We start from the raw sequence: 22,834 nt of genomic DNA on the forward strand, positions 1-22,834 counted from the left end.
TTTTTTGACAGTTGGTTTTCATATTGGAAAACAGAAGTATTCGTTTAAATTGTTGATTTAGTAATAAACGTCATGTTTTCAAATTAAAGCACAACAATATGACCGTCTTTTATAACAGAATTGTGAGAATGAAATTACGTGTTTGATGATGTGTGCAAAGAGGGAATCGTTTTATGACTATACCTTTGCCATTTTTTGTTACTGGCAAATGTTCATTTATTTAGTTTTTGCAGGTGAGTGGACGGGATTTGTAGGGCAGGGCTCCACAGTCAGCTGATCCAGGAGCAGCCACTACGATTTCTGATTTATCGGTGAGAGGAAATCTCTCGCTTCCAACCCGGATACACTCGAGCTGCTACTACCGAGCATCCAGTCGCGTATTGCAGGGCAGTCCTGCAGCAGCCGCTTCCCCCGGCTCGTCCCTCCCTGGGTACCGTCATTCATAACTCAGACTGGTGTGGAGGTGCCGCGGACATATTGACTGCGTGTCCAACATCGTGACACCGGACCAGCATCGTGAGGAGAGGCGGAGCAGAGCATCAGCACACCGACGGAGAGATGGCGGAGTGCGGCCGGAAGGCGCTGTCCCTCCTGGAGGCGGCCCGCTCCCGGTACGAGAGCCTGCAGATCTCGGACGACGTGTTCGGCGAGTCCGGGGACGACAGCAGCGACAACCCCTTCTACAGCACCTCCGGTGACTCCGACTCTGACAACTACATCGCCGAGGTGGGCGAGGAGGACCAGCATCACCATCACCACCACCACCACCACCAAAAGCGGGGAGAGAAGGAGAACGCGACCGGAGGAGGTGGCAGCGGAGCGGGTCCGCCGGGATCCTTGTCCCGGAGTCAGGCTGAGGAGCAGGGCTGGTCGGAGGCGCTGCAGGATGTCACCGTTCCACCGTACAAAGAGACATATGGTGAGACAATAAATAAGGTCATTTGTGCAACAGGGCAGCATTGCCCATGCCTGAGAAGAGATGGATAATCTGAAATAGAAATATAACTCACTGCTTTTTAGGTCAGGAGCATCACCAGATCGACATGTACTTAATAAAGGTATTAATAATACATGATTTATAGACTAATCTTAATACAACACCCAGGGGAAACAAAGCTTTTTCACGTTTCGGAAAATGCCATTTTGTACTGTCACTCAACCAATATGTCATACACGTGGAATAAGTGGCAGAAGTTTTTAGAAGATCTAATTCACAATTTTCTTTTGAAGACGGCAAAGATGAAGAGGGTTATGGGTTTCATGGCCTCAGGATGCTGCATCTGCAGGGTGTCGACAAAGTGGTCCTGGTGGTTGATGGTTGTGGCTCCTCTTAATCGAAGACCGTTCTGGTTCTGTGTGTTCACACCTGTGTCAAGTCACAGGTGTGTTGATGTCATGTGACTAAGTGATGGAAGGAAGTCGATTGAAGCACTCGACTGCAAGAGTGGGTTCAGACTTGTTGCTTTTGAGTTGGTTTCAGCTCAGACAGTGATCGTCGGGCTGCAACAAACCATTATGTTGATAGTCGACTAGTCACCGTTCACATGTACAGTTTAATGAAACCGCCACATGTCAGATGGTAGTGTTGCAAATAGTAATTAAAAATAGTAAGAAATGTCTCTACACCTGTATAAACACTTGTATACTGCAGAGTCAAATGTTGGTTTGACACTTCCCATTTGAATTCCTCAAAATATGGTGTGAACTGTATGTATCCTTTGATGCGTCCATGGTGCCGTAGCCTCAGCCATTTCTCCTCTTACTGGGAAGAGATTGATGACCTCACAACTAGTTGAACTAGTCAGCGACTAATTTAATTGTTGACTAGGTCAACTTGTCGTTGCAGCTGTTCGTATAACTAAGCACGTCTCTGCAAAGGACATGGCATTATGATTCATATACCCTCTATTGGGTGTCTGCTTTAAGACCACCCTGCAGCAGTGTGTCCTTGACCACTAAACCTAACCATAAGTGGCTCATTTGGCTCCTTGTCAGTCTGGGCCATCAGTTTGAGCGATGGAGTGCAGTTAAGTTGACAACTCTGGATATAAAACTACGGTATTAGTCATTTTTATAGGTTTTGAATGTAAGCCTGCCGAGATCTTTGCAAGGACTTTCAGTATGTGTGAATCATTGTGGTGAATTCCACTATCTGATGCTGCTTGATGAAGGCACAAAGCTTCCTCTCACGTTCTTCTCTGCCAACGTCTGAAACCCACAGGAAACACAAGCTGTTGGTTTGTGCTGGTCCAAAACTCTTTTTCTGTCAGCGAGTGTAAATTGGACTGTGTCTGCGGTGGTAGTTGAATTGATGTGTTACTCAGACTTTGTTTTTCATGCAATATGATATCTCTTGAAAATCAGATGAATTCAAGGGCTTGTTAAAATACAGACTGGATACGAGCGGTTTCATTTGTTTCTGGGAGGTTTTATGGTCACGGATCATGTTTGCCAGGTTCCCCTCCAATACGCCATTGAGGCTCGGAGCAGCTTGAAATATTGGCACTTTTACCCCGGTGGGCATTTGTTCCTGGAACTTTATTTATTTAGTTTAGCTGTCCATCTCTGCACATTTGTCTCTGCAGTGAGTCAGTCCTGTTTAATTCAGGCTTTTTGAGTTTCTCATTTTATTGAATCGTTGAACTGGTTTCATAGTAGAACCCGGATATTATATTTGACATGCCAATTTATAAAAAAAAAGAGTAGATAAGTTTGTAAATATGTCAGTTAGTAATATGTCTATGTCAGATCTAAATGTGATGTCTGTATTTTTTTACTTAAAATATCAATGAAACACTTCAATACAGTTATAACACTTAAACAACACACACAAGTTGTATACACAAATAACATTAATCACAAATTCTATAACAAATTCATATTCATTATGAAATTTCATGACTGTTGAGAAATTAAGATTTTTGCCTCTTTTTAATGTAAACAATTTAGGGGTTATCATCATTACATACTGCCACAAAACTGACTGGATTTTCTTTCAGGTTAGTGAAGTGATTCATTGTTATATAATTATGTTCATTAATGTGAATGGATTAATTTATTTAAAAGGCTTTAACCACCTGACTACATAGCATTTTTGCCAGCACAACAACATTCTAACTACTACCTACATTTAGGGACACTAAACACACCACCTTTTAGTGAAAACGACATTTCTTTTTTTCCCCCCAGTGAAAACAAGATGGTAGGAATGTCAGGAAAAGTGTTCTACAGTAGCTACCAAACAGACTTTAGATGGGTGGATGGATGGATGGATAGATATATAGAAAGATATATGCAGTAACTATCCCATCTTAAAGTCGGTGGAAGCATCCGTGCCTAGGATCTTTGGTTTAAAAGAGCTGAGCGGAGGATTATGAGGCAGCTATCCACATTTTAGATTATATAACCTCCTTTTCGTGACGTTAGCGAGAATTAAAAAGATATTTATTCCGTAACTGTTTCGTGAATGTGGTGGATTACAGCCCATATGGCTTATTTCTCTGTGTCCAGGGATTCCACACACAAATGGGTTGCACTGTAGAGTCTCTATCAACTATAGCTGATTAAAATATATTTGAATTTCCCTTTATATCAACCTGGGATGATGGTTCCCGCTATTGAGATGAGAAAAGGTGGGGTTTCCAACATCTCTGGCACCATAATCCTGCGGAAGATAAACAGTTTGACACGAGGCCCTGTTTAGTCTACACGCAGCATTCATGCACTCCAAATAAATAATCTCTAGTCCTGCTAGTAAATCCATGCCTGGAGAGCGCTGCAAGACAGATGCTGTCTACAGAAAAAAACACAGCAGGTAATAATCCAGTTGGGTTTTTTTCTCTCGTTCTGTATGCCACGGAAAATATATGCTTGGAATAAATACAGTTTCTGTGGCAGAATGATTGAATGCCTTCAGAGCAAATTACGAAATCTAAAACCCTCTGTCAGAGAAACTTCGTCGCAGCAGGTCAAGTGTGCCGAAGGGAAATATAAAAATCAATTTTTTCCTTCTCTTCCTTCTTCTTCATTATCCGACAGAAAACGTAATAGATCAACGGTTTCAATGTGTCTGATCATTCATCCATCCATATATTTCCTGGCACCAGGCTTCCTTCTACCCTGAATTATCAAGGCCTTCCCAGGTCCACTAGACCACTCTGTCCTGGGTCTCTTTCTAAGTGAAAATCCCAGGAGGACAACCAGACCACCTCAACAGCTTCTTACGATGAAGTAGGAGTCTGTCCGAAATGAGCTGGTGCTCAATCAAATTTCTCCAGGAGAGATTAAGTGGAGTAGTGGAGAAGCAAAATCATCATGTTCAAGTGTGATCTTTCTATGGGGATTGTTTTTCTGGAAGTCCCTGAGGAAACAGTGGCCTCCACAAAGTAGTTACAGATAACGTTGTAAGGCAAAGTGAGATGATGCCTGGGAATAGACGCTATTCGTAGAAATGTGTGGCACTTGACTGGCATTCATGGTATTTGTCTAAAAAGAAAGCCTCTCTGTCTTGTACCCCTGCAACGAGGAAAAGGTGTTAGAAGTAAGCATAGCTCTTGAGGAGATTACAAAGGTAGTTACCAACTAACTAACTCAGAAATGTTAAACCGGCAAGGAGTGCTGTATGAATAAATAATTTATTAGCAAAACTGTTACCCATCTCTGTAGTCCAGGTCAGATCTTCGCAGCTCGTCTAGTGGATGGTGTTTATGGAAATGAGTATTCCAAAACACTGTTCTATATTTCTATTGTAAATCGTGTCAGCTTCTCTGAGTGAAAATGAAAGACTGTACAATCTTATTTTCAAGTCAAAAACTGACATTCAAACACTGCACGGTAGTGATGGGTAGATGAGGTTTCATGACACAGCACTGAGGGGTTGATCAAGTTTCATGAAACGGTGTCCTGATTGTCACAGGCCACAAGATGGTGCTGTCTCACAGTGTTTCTAAACCAAGAGCGCCATCGAGTGGCCTCTGAAAATTAGGACACAGTTTCATCAGCCCTGCAATACTGTTTCATGATGCCTCATCTATCCATCACTACTATACAGAATTTAAAGACAGTCACCCAGATGGAAGTTTGATTTCTTAATCCAAGGCCACAGTTTACAGTAGTCAGCAAAGGGTGAGAAAATGTGCCGCAGGTGTATTGTTGTCACGTGATGGACAGTTGGAGATTGAGATCGACAGAGTGCATCAACCTGTCCTGGTGAAAAATGGGCTGAGCTGACTAATAACCTCTCTTTTTAACAGTCCTGCAGTTATATATTGACTATATTCACAACTACAGTGGTACCTCGGTTCTCGACCACAATCCGTTCCAGACGGCCGTTCGAGAAGCGATTTGTTTGAAATCTGAATCGATTTTTCCCATTACAATGAATGGGAAAAGAAATAATGCGTTCCAAGGCTTAAAATAGTCTTTTGTAGGAGTGAATGTAGAGTGTCTGCTGCAGGTGCGCTGTTCGTCTATGTGTGTGGCCGCTGCATGTGGGAGGGGTTGCTGAGTGAGTGAGGTCTCTCCAGAATTGAAGAGGTGCCCGGTGCGTGTCCAGCTCTGAATGTGCGCTTCTGTGCAGTTTGGCTGTGACAAAGTCATAAACCAAGTCACGCTCTGTCCCAGACTCGCCTCATCCCTGTCTGAGCTCCAGTCGACAACAGGACATCAAACCCTGGGGTGAGCGCTCCAGCCTCGGAGAGCGAGCACCTCCCCTGTGACACTCGACCACGGTCCAGTGCGGAGACAGGAAAGGTTTCACACCTCAATATGAAGAAAAAACAGTCAGTAAATTTAGCTAACGGGACACGTCTGCATACAGAGGCCGCGTTATACACAATAACAAAGCGTCGTGGGTCAGCTGATCGGTCCGTGCAGGTTATGTCTTTTCCGGCTTTTTTCGGTGGTGTTCGAGTTCTGGATTTTCGTTCGAAATCCAAAGCAAAAAAATCTCGAAATTTTTGTTCAAACTCTGATTTGTTTGAATTCTGAAACGTTGGAAAACCGAGGTACCACTGTATTTTAGTGCAGAAATGAATCTTACATTTATCTTTAGGAGTGTCATTCTGTCTCCAGATATTACCCAAAAAATTACCCACAAAAACGCCATCTTGAAAGCTGTCCTCAGTGCCCTTTGACCCTGGCTGCCCTCACTCTAATCAGCAACAGCTAAAAACAACTTAATCAACTGAAAAACAGACCTGAACTTCCTCTGGTCAAATCTTCCCGTCTTGAGTTGATCATGAGTGAGTCATGTGTCTGAACTGGACGTCTGTAAAGACGAGCCCCACATCAAGGGAGTCACGCTGGATTTGACATTCTGCTTTCAAGTCTAATGGAATATAAAGGAGCAGATAGTGATGTTCCACTGTTTCTATTCCAGTCTCCACTTTTTTCATTAACTTGCCTGAGACTTTCCCCCTCCATCATTTCCACAGTGACACGCTGCCATTTAAGTCTTGAATGTTATCGTTATCTGGGCCTGAGTAAATCGGCTGCAATCGTGATTGCCGCTGCGCTCCAGAGCCAAGTAAAGGAGAAGAGAGAGAGAGAGAGTGTGAACCTTGTTCTGTACTGTGCGCCGCTAATGGGATTGTACTGTTCAATTGAGCCTGAGCGTGTTCTGCAGATTCACTTTGACATGCAGGGTCTATTCAATTAGGGGGGGAAAATATATCCGACTAATGACGGTGAATACGGATTGAAAAATATTTCTCCTGTGCACGTGAGTGGGCTGACATGCGTGATGTGTGAGGGAGGTTGGCTTTGGTCGCCCATCCAGAGGACGATTATCATCTCAGTTTATATTATTAGCACGACGGCCGAGAAAAGAGCAGCAAATCTTTCAATATTGTGTGTTGTGGCAAATCCACCTTTGATTTTCTGTCTACAGACGGCTGCTAATTATCTGTGCCTGCTGCCAGGAATCTGCAAAACCCTCCGTAATGGAACATGGGTGTTCGAAAAGACCTTTATGGGCATTTTTGAAACCTTGTCTTTAGCTGACTCGTGAAAAATAGCCCTTTTAGCAATAACATAAAAAAACAATGTAAATCAATCGAAGAATGAGGCAGGCTTGAGAGTACCAGAAAGTACACGAACAAGACAAACACAAAGGTCATCACTGCTTCTTATACTTTTCAGATTATGACACCATATCGTGCAGACCCCTCCCTTGCAACACATCCTCCTTTGAGGTTGAATGTTTGGGGTGATCCTCAACTGACACCTCTTGATAATGTCAACACTGACTCTCCATCAATTCACCTTCAGGATCACCTCCATATTGGTTCATTCTCTCTCAGACACTCAGCACGTCTCTTCTGTCCTCAAGCAACTTCACCGCCTCCTGTTCAGTGCTCACATGACTTCCCAAGTCGTCCTGCTAACCTTCAAAGCCCTGTGTAATGTCTCTCCCTCATGTCCGCACACCATCCTCAGCGCTGTCATCGCTTCTCCACGCCTCCTCTACTTTGGTCTTCAGGAGTTAGTAAAGCTCTTACATTGTATTTGTTTAATAAATGTGTGGTCTAACAAAACACATTATTTGTTTGCATAGGTTACCCATACCTGTTGAGTTGAAGAGATTTGACTGAACACATTTAGGTTCCAACACCACTGGTGGTCCAACCAAAACAAATTTTGGAGCTTGAAATCACATCCTATTTGCCCATTTCAAATGTTGCGGTACAAAGTTTGGTTGTGTAATTGTCTCCACAAGACGGCAGTGATCGTAAACAACATCGGTAAATAAAGACACAGGGAGCACATCATTCATCCTCTGTTTTGTCAGTGCAATACTTCAGTCTTCCGTTGACTCAAAATGGAGGCACAGCGTGTTTTAAAATATGTTCAACAATTCGGTCTGTCCGAAGTTGGCTTTATGTGCTAGTGTCTCTGAGCTCTCAACTCACAACTACATCAGAGGCAGCAGCATCAGAAATAATGCAATAGCGTTTTTATAATCATATGATGTAAGTCGCAAGCAAGGCTGTTGTATCAGAATGAAACAGGAAAGTTGCTTCATTCTGTGTGGACTTATTCAGTCCCTCATGGATTTCATAGACTTTTTTGATTGTTGCAGTTATAAATGCTGCAGACTATCCAAAAAAACTAACAAACAAAACATTTATGGTTCTGGAACACCATGATGGGAAATAAGGACCTTTGCAAATGAGCTCGTAAAAAATACAAAAAATTAAAAAGTGTCTGTTTTTAGCTGAAAGGCTGCAATGATTATAGCAAAATGTGCTTTATTTGCAAAAATCCATTCATATTTCAAAGAACACACGCATATACAATAAATGTACATGTTATATATATATATAAAACTATGATAAAATAATTTTAAAAAGTACTTTCCAGGGTTACAGTGTGTAGTGAGTGCTAGTTTTTAGGGAGCTCCTCACTCGGGTGGAGTCTGACGGACATTTGGATGGACGAAGTCTGTGAGGTTAAAGTGGGGAGGTTCTGTGTGTGGGACCGAAGTTGTTCAGCGGCTCAGTAATCCAGCCAATTTAAGCACTGACTCCTGATATGTTCCGCAGGCTCGGGATGTAGAGTGTCAGAAGCACGCGTGGAGATGGATCTCACGGTCAGCCATGTTGTTTACGTGCACCCGTATAGTGTTCCACCAGTGAGTTCGGCTTTTCACTTCCGTCTATTACACATTAAAATCATGGGAATTTGTGAATGGACTCAGAACTCCAAATCGCGACCCTTTGCAACAATATTTGTGTGCGCATGACTCATCTCACTCATTTTAGCACTGTTTGATGAATCATTTTTTCTTTTTTCTGGCCTTCAAATAGTGTTTACATGCAGCTGTTAAACACCTCTTATAATCGCTCCTCAGTTTTGATTAGTGGCAGGCAGTCGATTAACGTCCAACTTTTTCTTTGTGACTTCCAGCCTGCTCAAAAGTGACATGACATTGACAGTTCTGCGGGCAGGAAATATCAACACATGGTGACACGCAGCGTGTCTGCTGTCATGACCTGTCAAGCATCAAAACGGTGCCGTTGGCTTCAGAAATCCACACTGCTCCATTTTATTACTGAATGACTCAGTGTCATATTTGAAAAGTAACAGTTCTTCTGTGTTTTCCTCTTCTGCTGTGATGCCCTTGCTGTCTTTGAAAGTAGAACATGAGTTTGAATGCAACCCCGACAGTGACATCTCAACTAATTCAACTCTCATCATCCTGTGACTTGAGCGAGTCGAGCTCAGCAGAGTCACTCAAAGTGAAGAAAAAAAGTGACGGATGCATCCGTGACTGGATCCCAAAAGGGACCAGCTGTCAAATCTCTCCGCTTCATTATCTTTCAGTGGTTGTCTCTCTTCTGTTCTTCCACTTCAGGCCCGGCCCAGAAGATGCCAGCCAACGCCACAGCTCTGGACTTCTTCCAACTCTTCGTCCCAGACAACTGCATCCAGAACATGGTCACTCAGACGAACATGTACGCCAAGAAGTTCCAGGAGCGCTTCGGCTCGGACGAGGGCTGGTGTCCGGTCACAGCCCATGAGATGAAGGCCTTCCTGGGGTTTGTCACCTCCACCAGCGTGCATCGCTGTGAGTCAGTGCTAAGCATCTGGAGTTCCGGCTTCTTCAGCAACCGCAGCATCGCCTTGAAAATGAGTCAGGCTCGCTTCGAGAAGATCCTCAAGTACTTCCACATTGTTGCTTTCCGACCGTCGCAAGGCAGCAATCAAGGCCTGTACAAGATCCAGCCTTTCCTGGACTCACTACAGCAGTCCTTCAGTTGCACCTTCAGACCTTCACAGACTCAGGTGATGTGTGACTCCTCCTTTTATTAGGAGGGTGTAATGAATAGTTTGTAATTCATAGCCTTCCACTTTGTTCTTTGTGAGTAAAATGATTGGTGGCATCACAGACAGAATCACACACAGCTGGAGGTAAATATCAGTTCGACTAATAAAGAACTTTCAGAAGAACAGTAGGAGCATTGGTTCAAGCAAGAACACATTATATAAGAAACAAACCAGAGGTATTAAACATCCCAGAACTAAGGCAAAGAAGGCAGACTTAATTGAAGTGGTGCAGCGTGTTCCTGGAGCTGCTCCCATGAGGAGCTCTGCTCTGACAACTGTCTGCACTGAAAGAACATTCATTTTGAACAGCTGTTCCTTCTGCAGAACTTACTTCCTCTAGTTGTCCCTTTAATATTGAATATATATTTATGGAAGTAGGGCAGTGGGGCGCCGACGCTGCTGCTCTATTTTGAGTCTTCGGAGCACAGGAGAATTTGTTTTCGATTGATGAAAAATAGAACTTCAGCTCAAAAACAAACCAGTGAGTTGAGTTTGTCAAATAAAACCGAGTGAATTGTCCAAGGTTCTGCTGCATTTTTGCCAATTTTGGGTCAATGATGCGTGCATATTTTTAAATCACAGTTAATAATTCAACAGTTCAGCTGTTGAGGCAAATTATTAAATAGAGCTGAAGTGTTGTGGCAAACCTATGAATCACAACTTGTCTCATTACTTTTGAAATGTTTCCTGTAAACATTTTCTTTCAGGCAGAAATCCATAAATATTTGAACTTCTCAGTGTCCCCTTCCACCCCATTTTTAAAGTAGAATACCCTAAAACATGTGTTTGGGATTTTAAATACTTTTTGACTGGAAATTCAAAGGATACTTTAGTAGGCACCTTTAAGTTGAAGGTGTGGCAGTATCACCTGTTAAATTTTCAGGATGCAATGGCTCTTTCATAATAATGTGCACATTTCGGTGTATCGGTGACGAAGCGTGAAGTTTTGGTTGTGTTTGTCGAAACTAGCTAATGCAGTGGGAACCAATGCAGCAGAGAAAGACCATTATACCCAGACATTTTAACAGTGAGGCTCCATTAGAAACCATCCTCGGTTCTGGTCAATTTGCTTGGATGCAATTTAGTGGCAGTGAAAGACAAATGTTATCATTGTGGTTGTGATAAAACCATCCTGAAGGCACTATCATATCACTCACTCATTTTCCACTTGTTTAATCCATAACTCCATGTTTGACTGGAAACTGACAAATGTGGAGGACAGGAAATGGAGTGGAAGGCAAATCTGCCTTATAAGGACCCGTTCAGAGGAGATAATAACGTTGTTAACATTGTTGATCAATGAAAGCACAAGCCACTTTCTTTTAGAAAAACATCAATAACATTATTCCTGGTTCTCATATTTCAATGAAGCATCAGGTCACACTTGAAATTGGTGAACACGTATGAACTGTTATTAAACAAACTACTTGCTTATTTACAGTTGATAGTAAATAGTAAATAATTACAATGCTGTTTAGAGGGACGTTTTGGTGGCTGTTCCTGGGTAAAATGTATTCAGGCTAATACAGTATGCTGCTGATACACATATGTGTAAGTAGTTAATTTATGGCATGTGTATATATGTTTCCTAATCTAAAGTGTGATCGAGAATTGTTACATTTACAGTTTAACCTCAAGAAATGCCCCTTTAATAACACATATTAAGCAAAAGCAGTTCATTTTAAGTGATGTTATAAAACTACAAAACAACCTGGTTTGTAATTCCTCACAAAACTGACACCTCTATAACAGCAGCCGCACAATAATAATAAGGATTATTGTTCTGCTGTTCGTCCCTTCCCCCAGTTTTGGCTAGAAATGGCGTTTTTTTTTTCTCCATAGTATCAAAAGAATGAAAGACTTGAGGGTCTTAGATCGACCGCCTTCTCTCTGTAACCCCTGTCTTGTTGCATCACATCTACGCTCGGCCTAAAATACTTTCAATCCCTTGCTACAGCGCCTCTTTCACCTTTTGTATTTCCATCTTATATAAGTGCGACTCATGTGCAGAGCTTCTGCATTTCAGGTTCTTCATGAGCCCTTGATAGACGAGGACCCGGTCTTCATCACCACCTGCACGGAGCGAGAGTTGCGGAAGAGGAAGAAGAGGAAGTTCAGTCTCTGGGTTCGACAGTGCACCTCCACAGGATTCATCTGTCAGGTCTGAAAAGTAGATCCTTATTGATTTTGTACACAAATCATATTTGAAGGTTAAAAGCTGCACCCAATGATCAACATCTATTTACGTGTAAATGTAAACAACAGGACAAACTAGAAACTCACTCCTCAGTTGGTTTGTCTAAAGGTTTGTTAAAGGTTGAAACATGTATTGGTACTTGACAAACCTGGAGGTTTGATATTATGAAAGTGTGTCCTTAAACTTGATCATGTGCAGCCTCTTCGTTGCATCTATCCTGTTGCCCTCATGACTTCAGTGTTAAACAATAGTTTTAGACTTTGTTTCACTCATCTTTCTTTTTTATATTCGTGTGTATCAACTTCACCCACATATTTGGACATTTTCATTTTATTTGCAATATTAATATGATCTTTTAGTTCATATTTTGATCTTTTCTATCTGCACTATGCTGAGGGGAAGTTGGCAGTGTCTTCCAGTGTCTTCCATTACACACGCACATTGTGTGTGTGGGCATTACACACACATTGTGTGCAATATTATCCATAATATATTTTAGAATACATTTTAATTTTTCAACCGGCAAAAAAAGAAAGAGTTGGACCCAGACCCATTTAAAAGTATGTATCTTTTTTGCTCTCTATTGCAAAGTAATACAGCTTGTTGTGAAAGTGAATATACAAATAGGGATCAAATATCCAATAGATAAACTGGTATCCAGCTGACCAAAATACGGGTGAAGGAAATATATATACACATATGGTCATCATAATATGAATAGAAAATCAGCTTGTTAATGTGGGTTACAAGGGTATAGTTAGTATTCTCCCGCAACAGCTGTCGCATCTTCAAGGGTCTGATAAACAATGATAAACAAAGTGCACTTCAGTCAAAACCTTGCATTGATAATTGAAACTCATCAAAGTAAGTCAAGAAAAATAGCACTTAACATTCCCCTTGGCATTTCTCTAGCCTGCGGTACACCCTGAGCAACAGCAACAGTTCTTCTTCATAATTTAAAACGAGACTCTCTCATTGAAATTCATGTCCATTAAAATTCACACTGACAGGAGCCATTTGGCCGCCACAGCAGACTTGAGCAGACTGATGGATGCGTGCGTTCGCGCTGATCATCTCCCCTGGACCGAGTTGTGCCAGTGGTCCGGGGGGAACGAAGGAAGAAACAAACAGGTTAATGGAGTCAGTCATGAGCGAGACTCCATTAGGAGGGGCAGATCATAGGGATAAACACACAGATGCAGTGACCACTGAGTGTGATCGCCAGCGTGTGTGTTTGACTCGTGTGTCTGCTGTTGTGTAATGTTGGTATAGCACTTCAATTCTTCTTTGCCTCTTCACAACATAGTCTTGGATGTAGGTATAAAGTGTGTCGCCTGATGACTTGATGTTCAAAGCCTCCATGCAGTGTTTTACTTTGAAAGTTGGTATATCCACGTTGTGTTTCATTGACTGACTTCCACCATGATGCTGCAAAGAGAAGCCTTTTGTTTGGTTAAAGTTGAGGTTCAGTGCTGCAGTACAGAATAAGTGTTTTGGGACTTTTATTCTCTAAGTCCGACTGAAAGGCTGAAACATTCTACTCTACCGTCCTGCAGATATCAGTTCACTTGAAGGAGGGCCAGGGAGCCGACGGTCTGGCCGCTCTGAAAAATAAACCCCAGCTCCACAGTCTGGTCGCTAAGCAGCTCTGCCAGAACATCTCCGGCAAGAACACCATCATCTTCACCGGACCATCCATCACCAGTCTGGGCCTCTTCACCGAGTTTAGCAAACAAGGTAAAGGACAAGCTGCAGTCTGTTGGTGGCCGACGCTTTTCATCTTTGGGCTCAGGAGGTAAAGGGGTAATAGTCCTGAATTTATGGTAATGAACTTATTAATAGTTAATATGTGTTCCCCAATCTAAAGCTGAACTGAATACATTGAATGCTGTTTTGACTGTATTTTCTTTTGCCTGACTGCGATGAAGAGCGACGACTCTGAAGTAAAAGAACCGTCAGTGTGAAATGCAGTTGGTTTTGAATGTCTGCATTTGCTTCACATTATTCAGACGGGCTTCTTTTCCATGGCTCCCCTCCAAATAGATTACTATAAATCTCACAGTGCTCCCTCGATATCACTCTTCTTCTATCGCTTGTCAGCACTTCATCTTGCCGATTAGATCACAGTCTCTTACAAAGTAGTCCTATGCTTGCTGGTCTCCGCCTTCAGCAATGACCACAGAATTATTTTGATAGTCATGGCCTTAATGGCTTAATGATGAGTCTTCTCTGCAGTCCACTCATGAGCAAGTCGTAACCTGCTCACAGTTTGCTGTGGACTCCTCAGCTTTCTGCCGCATCATGCGAGAACCTGAATATATTGTCTCCCTGCTGCAGATATTTACTGCTGCGGCCTGTTGAGCACCAGAAAGAGCGACTGCACGGGTTTGCCTCAGAACATGCTGGTTTGTGGAGCCACACCTGCGCAGCGTGGCCAGTCCCGGGTCATGATGAAGGGCAGCCTGTCACTGATCAGCTGGTACAACAAGGGCCACTTCAGGTTCTTGACCAACGCTTACTCGCCAACGAAACAAGGTAAACAGGCGTGAGAGTTTCCTCCCATTATGAGGCATAACTGGCTCCCCTCAAATCCTCTCTCACTTCAAGCGTTTTACTTCTGACAGCTGCGACGTGTTTTCGAGCTCAGAGTGAAGAATGTGAAAGCCAAGACTCTGGTTTAACAATAATTGTCTTTTATTGATCTTCGCTTCCCCTCTGTGTGCGTGGGTGTGTGTGTAATTGTGCAGAATCACATTTCACTTTGTTAAAGAAGAACACTATTGTCTGCCAATGCCATTTCTCTTTCTGCAGTCATCGGCTTTTGTCCCAAAATTCCTGTGAGGATTGTGAAAGTTTTGAGCTTGAGATGGTTCAGTTCGATATTAAAATGGTTTCCAATATCTTTCTTTGAACTTTTGCATAAAAGGAGAAAATAAATAAATGCTAAACCTTGATAGCTTCAAATGCTTTAAATTTTCTTTTTGTCCCATAGCACTGGATGTCAAAAAAAAAAAAAATAATAATAATAATAATAATAAGCTATTTTAATTGAATGAAAAAATAAAACCTTTATATAAATCTAATTTAAATCAAATCACACTGTTTATTTCAGTCAGAACATAACATAACCTTTTTTTGCTTTGCAATAATTACTATACATTTGGTTCATGATCGCTAATGTACAAAAATAAATGAAAAAAAAATATATATATATGTATTATATATATTATCTATATATATAAGATGAAGCCACAGAGAGATTCTTGAGGACCCCAATTGTCCATAAATATATGTATAAATTTATAAATGTCATCTTCACTGTTGTTTATAGTTGTTACTTGCTTTGTATTTTATGGCATTCACACAACTCATCAGAGCATTCCATAATTTGACTGCCAATCCTGAAGCACATTTGAATTTCGCAGAAGTTTCTGCTTTAACTCGGATGGCTCTTCATGTCGCATTTTTCACGACTTACCTTTATGATTGTTTTCCGTCAGGGGTGATCATCAAGAGAAAAAGCGGTGAGATTCCATGTCCTCTGGCCGTTGAAGCCTTTGCAGCTCACCTCAGCTACATCTGCAAATATGACGACAAATACAGCAAGTATGTAGCAAGACTATTACCTCTGAAACTGTTGATCGAAAAAAAAAAACTACACACAAATACACTCCGTACTCGCTGCAGTTTTGCAGGAGTACCTGAAAATTTAGGTAGATTATTGGTGCGTTCAAGTCTCTTTGATCACAGTGTATATGTACATTTGTTTCCTCTTAGATATTTTATCTTCCATAAGCCGAACAAGACCTGGCAGCAAGTCTTCTGGTTGAGCATCAGCATCGCCATCAACAACGCGTACATCCTGTACAAGATGTCAGACGCCTACGCAGTCAAGCGTTACAGCCGAGCGCAGTTCGGCGAGAGACTGGTCCGAGAGCTGCTGGATCTGGACGACTGCTCTCCCACGCAGTGAGGACACACACACATTCCCGCTCCTCATCCGGACTCCACGTGTGTCCTTGCCAAGGTGACGCCTCGCTCTCTCTCCCTCCAAGTCTTTACATCGAGTCTGTAAATATTGAATTAACACACAGCTATGAAGAATCCTGAGCCATGGAACTGGTCGCACGCCTCACTGTGCACACTCTGCACCATAGATTTGTCAGGAGATGGACCAATGACGTCACACCCCATGATGTCTCAAATCACCGATGACTAACAGATTGCCTGTGACTGTTCTATCATGGCCCCGTCACTAAATCTTAGTAAACCAGGACTAAGATGTGTTCACAAGCTGCATGCCTACAAAACATGGATCGTGGTGTGTTTCCTTTCGTCGATGTGAAAATGATTTTGGAAGTTGTGTGACTGTGTTTGGCAAGTGAACGTTTTGGTGTGGCTGCAGATGTAGATGTAAAGCTATTGTCACCCGAGTGTGTTACACGGCTGTAAACTGAGAAAAAGACAATGCCGGTTATGAAGCTACACGCAGCAGCAGCCGGCCTCCCGAGACATTCAGACAATGCTAACAGCTTCTTAGCTCGACTTTGTGCCACAGGAAGCCTTGTTTTTGCATCTGTTTTCAGGAGATGCCACCACATTGTCTCTATACTTCAAAGCATGGAGCACCAGGTGCTGACATTACAACACTGAATTGCTTAAAATCATCTCTATAAATAAACCTAGTCTTCCTGTTCAAAGACTCTGATAAACCATGCTTGGCTGCTGTCTGTAGTTTCACCACCATAAGAACCACCATTTGAGTTCTGAAAGTTTTATGACTCGTGTTTTGGGGCTGCTCCAGTTATCTTCCGATGTCTTTTTGTTATGAGAAATGTGGTTTAAATAAAAGAATAAATGGTAACACTTTGGATTGGGGAACACACATTAACTATCAGTACACTTGTTTTTAATATTAAACAATATCGAAACAATGCTACTGGTTAATATTGTGGCATTGTTTAGAGTGAACTTTTGGTGACTATTCCAGGGTAAATTCTAGTCTGAACAAGACACTTATCAATACTTTAGAATGATTCATTACTGGCTGATATGCTGCTGATACACATATGAATAAGTCGTTTATTTTGGGCTAATAAATTCCCTAATCTAAAGTGTGACCGGATACATAAATTAAAGCTGCTTTGCAAGGCTGTACTAGCAATATATATGTTTATATTTGATAATTTAAAGAATAAAAATCGTGTCTATCACAAAAGTGGTTGAAAAAAAAGTATAGACGCTTAACAATCTGAAATCCAATCACGCTTTTGTGAGGAATGAAACCCTTTTCAATGTGCTATGTGGAGAAAATTGACCTCAAGCTAACACCTTACTAACTAGCCTATGTTGCTGTGCGTCAAATAAATCACTGAGAGTCACCAAGCTCTTTATGCTACGTTGTTAGTTAATTGATTTTAAATGTTTCATTTTTCAGAAACCATGATGCCAAAACAGCGAGTGACATTTGTGCTTCAACAATTTTATTTTGGAATCCAGTTAATGCTAACAACAATTAGCTCTGCTAAAGCAGTAGTGTTTGACCGTTATATGGCTTATTGTGAGCATTCTTCAATAGAGGAGTGTTAGGTTTAGTCATTACATTTGTCAATGCTAATATGCTATTGCTAACTAAGAAGATGAATCATAATGAACTACTAACACAGCTCCATGCTGACGACATGAAAAAGTCTCTTTATATTGTTTCTCGATCCACTTCTAAAAGGGTCTCAGCTATATTCACTCGTCCAGTTCAACATGCTGATACAGTGTTGCTGATGGATTGTTTAATCCTGAATCGCTAACAATGCTAACGCTAAATTCTGTCGCGCTGAAATAGCTGGACACAAACATTAGCCTTATTTAAATGTAAAATTTTAAAATGACCGGGGCTGCATTCGATCAATAAACAGAAATTATTATTAATCTAATCTAAAAACTTTTCATTACTTATCTCATGTTTTGTCTGTCGTTTTGCACCTGTTTCTTTTTTCTTTTAGGATTTTGCACAGTTTTACCGTAGGCCCGTGCACTTTACGAGTTTGTACCGAAAAGTTGTTTGGTATGTATGCATAAGTTTCTAAAATGATTTAAATCCAATGTAAAAAAAACAAGAAACACTGAAATTATTAATAGATAATCCATGTATATAGATCAAATAGATTATATGGATATATATATATATATATATATATATATATATATATATATATATATATATATATATATATATATATATATATATATATATATATATATATATATATATATATATATATATATATATATATATATATATTTAAATAATCGAAACAAAAATAAATTGCTTCCACAATGTGTGAAGATTCAGGTTGAAATGTTGTATTGTATTTTTGCTTTGTCATCACCAAGACTCAAGATTGTCATTTTTTTTATCTGCCAAACTAACACAAAGCGTCGTCGTTGACACTGTATTTTGCGTGTGCGTGTGTGTGTGCACCATTTAGCCATTGTGAGTAGTTCAATCACAAGGAAATGACATTCCGCTGCGTAAGTGTTGATGGGCATGACAATTAAAGGGACATTTTACTGTACAGAATCATCTGTTTTTAAATAGATGTCAGTGTAGCTATGTTTTTTTTCTTCTTTATTATTTGACTGATGATTTGTGGCACAAGCAAGAAGAGTTGGATGGAGAGTTCCATCAAAGACGGCCATTTGTTTGATATATAAAATATATATATATTTATATATATGACTCCTGAGCAACAAATCACCGTCAGTTCATGTACAGTTCATATAGCGCATGAACTGTGCTCGGAATGAGGATGAAGAAGATATGAGTTAGTTGAGGTGTTTTTGTTGTGAGAAAGCCCAGTGAATGCATCACTAATGAAGTTTTCCGCATATGTTTTACTCAGTAGTAGAAAGATTTCTTTTGAAGTTTTGATATGACCAACAATAAGATGACATTTAGAAAGATATGGAAGATTCATTTGGTTTTCATGGAGAGTTTATTTTTGTTTAAAAAATATATATCCATTTTTTGCCTCATTTTCAGATAAACTGTAGGTAAGTTTTGTACTTTTTTTGGTCATAATATTCTTACATGAACTTTTATCAATATTTATTCTTGTTTCTTCAGTCCATATTGTGGTTTCTTGATATTGTCTGATGTTTTTTGACCATTTGTTAAATATCTTATTTGAATAATGTTGCGTGTTTCATTAATTGTGTTATTTATTTTCTGTACATATTTTTTTTACTTAACATTCAAAGGGTGAAAAATGGCTGAATAGTTGAAGAATAAATTCAGTTAAGATAAAAAAACAAGGGGTGGAAATCTCAGAAATAGAAATGATGTTCCATGTAACAATAGTTGTACAAAATTCATCAATGACTATGATGCAAAACCGTTGACTGGACAGTGGTGGAATAAATCTAGAAACTGCCGATGCAGCGCTGTATCTGTTTGACAACACAGTCATGCTGCAGCCATCAATCTTGAAAATGTTGTCGCAGCAGCCTGCCTTCTCCCCGCAGACACTCTCAAAGCATCTCATTTCAGATTATGTTTGTCAGACATTGTGTGTATTTACCAGCTGAAAATGAGTTTTGGGTGACCGGATTTTGAATCTATCGAGTGTTGACAGTTTATCATCCATCACTAAATATAGCCTTAAACTAACTTACTCATGTGGAAGTCTTTAACTGTTTGTGAACAAGTACGGAGCTGGAAACAATATTACATTCGTGCCATGTGTGTCAGTGTGAAAATACAATGTAGACCTCAGGGCTCCAGACTAACCACAAGTGTACAACACATTAACTCACATTAGCCCACCGATGGTGTTCAAAGCAGCTGGGTGCGAGCAGCGGAGTTTAAGCCCTGAAACAGTGCAGTACATTTAATAAGTCATCGTCTAAAAAGGTGACAAGCTGTGGTGGTGTAACTGCCCAGAATGTTCTGGGTTCAAGTCTCTAACACGTGCATGCAAAACTGTTGTACACTGGACCAAATGAGTTTATAAAAATGATTTGATGTTTGTTGTTGAAACGTGTCTTCATTAAAAAAAAAAAAAAGTGGCTACTTGTGGAGGGTCAATGAATATAGAGGAGATGTGTTTTATTTATTTTCTGTATCTGTGATCAGGTAGTAGATAATTTTCTTGTAAATCTTCACTTTTTTTTTTATTTTAAAATTGTCTTCACATAGATTAAAGTAAATCTATTTGAGATTAAAGCGTCTTCTGGTTTAGAGGGACGGTTCAAGACCACCAGGTTTCAGACCAGTGTCTCCACGATTTATTACCATATATTCGTAATATAAGGAGTTTTTATTGTTGAAAAATATCATTTTATTCCTCATACTTTTTCGTCCGTGAAAAAAAGTGTCATCGTGTTATAACAAAGGCTCTGGAAACTTGTAAGATCATAACAAGTTGGTGGCTGAAAAGGCAAAAGCGAGCGAAGGTTGTAATTCCTCATTGAGGCAATAGATGGCGTCAAATCCCAACTTGTAAAAAAGCAGTCCGTGTTTGACCAGCGTTCTTCAGTTGTAGAACTGATTTGAATGAGTTGGATTCCTCCGATGTTAGTCCTAATGTCACGTCATATTTTCTCTTCAATCAACAACAATGAATCGACCAAATCTACAGAAAATGTTCCACTGTTCTTTTTTTTTTTACTCGCGTTGTCGAAATTCAGCTCTTTTGAGAACAAAAGCAGGTCTTCAGGGTTAATATTTAATCTTTAAGATAAAGATAAGTTTGAGGTGCTGTCAGGTTTGTGCAGTAATATTTATCATTATTAGTCACTGAGGAAAGCCATGTGATGTTTGCCATTCATTAAGGCTTTATACGTCCAAGACTCGGCAGCAAATGTGAATGGAAAATACATTAGTTCTGAGAACGTTAGATCCATTTTAAGATCAGGAATACTAGTTAAAATGTTTCATTTACAACCCGATAGTGTCGTTGATACTTAATCCAGTGGTGTTCACCTACAGTTCAGAGGCAAAATCCAGCACAAGTCATTGTATATGGCATATATCAGAGTCAGACATATGTATGGCTACCAGCATAACATTTGTTGTTGAACAAGATGTTTTCGTTCATGCAACAGTGTCAGAGGTCAACAGCTTAAGAACCTCACTTGATGGAGGTGGACACATGCAAGTCGAGGAGTCAGACTTGGAGGTGAAAAAGACCAAAAGCGGAGTGATATCACATTCAGTCATTTTCCTGCTAAATGAGTGCAACTAGAAGACAAGTGACTCAGGTGGTGTGAATCTGCTGAAATAGATGGATGAAAAATTGGAATTCCAGTGAGTCATTTGCCAGAAAAGTAGCATCGCCACAGACTGAGACAGATACTTGGCTCTAAGACACAGAAATGGTGATGCTTGAGCGTGTATTTCTTTGGAGCATGCATTATAAACAATGAGAGACATGCGTGCACACACCTGCCCACACCGCTGTGGGAGGATGCAGTACTGGAGCATCCATTGGTCCCTCAGTCCGTCTCACTCTTTTGCCTCTTCCGCTCGCCATATTTGGGCCGTTTAAGTACCATAATAGACCTATAAAAAGCTCTTTGCTCATGTACACATTGTAAAATACATTTTGAAACGTAATCATAAAAGATAAGTCAACACAAATAAGAAACTGCTCACAGACGCGGCTTTAAAGAGTTTATTACGGTTTGTCTCCAGCATGTCTGGTGTCTCCACCCAACGTGCAACTACTTTGTCTTCCCACACTCTTTCAGTCGATGGCTTGACCTTGCACACAAACACACACACACACTCATCTACAGTTTGTCATTGTGTCGCAATCAGTGTTTCGTGGAACATAGTAATGACTCAAGTTATGGGTTTTCATATCTGGCTTTCGGAGGTCAGAGCCATGTCAAGCAGCGTCACCTGCTCCGTGTTCACATCACAGTCGCATTCATCAACATCATCGCAGTTATGCACATAACTTGTCCGAGAGAGAAGTCTCTGCTTGATTATAATAGTTAACCTGTTGCAACACTGGGGCACGTGCGTGGACAGGATGCATCAGAGCCAATATCTGCCTCTCATTGTTTTTTAAACTTGGGTTTCAAACAAACTGAAGATAAGATGAGTAGTGGACTTTCGGAACTGACACTGATAAAGACAATTCATCCCCAGCGTCATACGCAGGGACGTGCACAGATAGACCCCGAGCGGAGCCGAGCACCAGCCCTTTCCCCGGCATCAGAAAAGTGCCCATTCTGAGTTCTTTTTTTTCCCCCTTCATGCTTAATTTTTTTTTCTCTCTCTTATCAATTTTGCCCAACAACAACTAACTAAACAGCAATAATGATAATGATACTTTTGCGACCGGTGCCCTTTTTTCATGTTTTCCTTCTTTCTACAAAAGGGGTGAACTCCTCTCCTGTGGGGCCACATTCTTTCAAGGTCCAGAGGGGCCACAGAAACATTAGAGAAGGAGAAAAAAGTGTCAGTTGTTTATTTATTTATTTTTCTTACAATGTAATGTTGCTATAAAGTCATTCAAAATCAGTGTAATAAAGTGAATAAAAATAATAATGAATTCTATTTTATATTGCTACTGTTTAAAGATTGCTAGTCCTTGAATATGTGTGAAAATGTAAATTTTTAAAAATAGGTTGCAAAAATGAAAAAAAAATGTTGAAAAAATATGAATGTGGAGTGTGACAATAACCTCATGAATACGTGCCACTTAGCCCATGTCTGTTGCAAACCCAAATGAGTTGTATCAGTTTTATATATATATATATATATATATATATATATATATATATATATATATATATATATAT

At 40.5% G+C, this 22,834-nt stretch overlaps 1 protein-coding gene across 1 annotated transcript; it reads left to right on the forward strand.

Annotated features, from left to right (window-relative positions):
• The first annotated feature begins 344 nt into the window (after positions 1–344).
• On the forward strand, positions 345–18,220 carry pgbd5 (piggyBac transposable element derived 5). Its single transcript, XM_053876050.1, has 7 exons — positions 345–919; positions 9,356–9,786; positions 11,855–11,989; positions 13,582–13,762; positions 14,363–14,560; positions 15,526–15,631; positions 15,803–18,220. Exons 1-7 carry the CDS (start codon positions 559–561, stop codon positions 15,996–15,998), a joined length of 1,608 nt encoding a protein of 535 aa, XP_053732025.1. The 5' UTR covers positions 345–558; the 3' UTR covers positions 15,999–18,220.
• The last annotated feature ends 4,614 nt before the right edge of the window (positions 18,221–22,834 follow it).

Source organism: Synchiropus splendidus, chromosome 9, assembly GCF_027744825.2.
Source record: "Synchiropus splendidus isolate RoL2022-P1 chromosome 9, RoL_Sspl_1.0, whole genome shotgun sequence".
In the NCBI taxonomy this organism is placed as follows: Eukaryota; Metazoa; Chordata; class Actinopteri; order Syngnathiformes; family Callionymidae; genus Synchiropus; species Synchiropus splendidus.

What these genes read in the sequence shown, in the direction of transcription:
- pgbd5 (XM_053876050.1), top strand. Translation starts at nt 559, where the DNA reads ATGGCGGAGTGCGGCCGGAAGGCGCTGTCCCTCCTGGAGGCGGCCCGC. An exon ending in ACCGTACAAAGAGACATATG is followed by an intron (nt 920 to 9,355) that starts GTGAGACAATAA and finishes CTTCCACTTCAG; the next exon opens with GCCCGGCCCAGAAGATGCCA. An exon ending in TATGACGACAAATACAGCAA is followed by an intron (nt 15,632 to 15,802) that starts GTATGTAGCAAG and finishes GTTTCCTCTTAG; the next exon opens with ATATTTTATCTTCCATAAGC.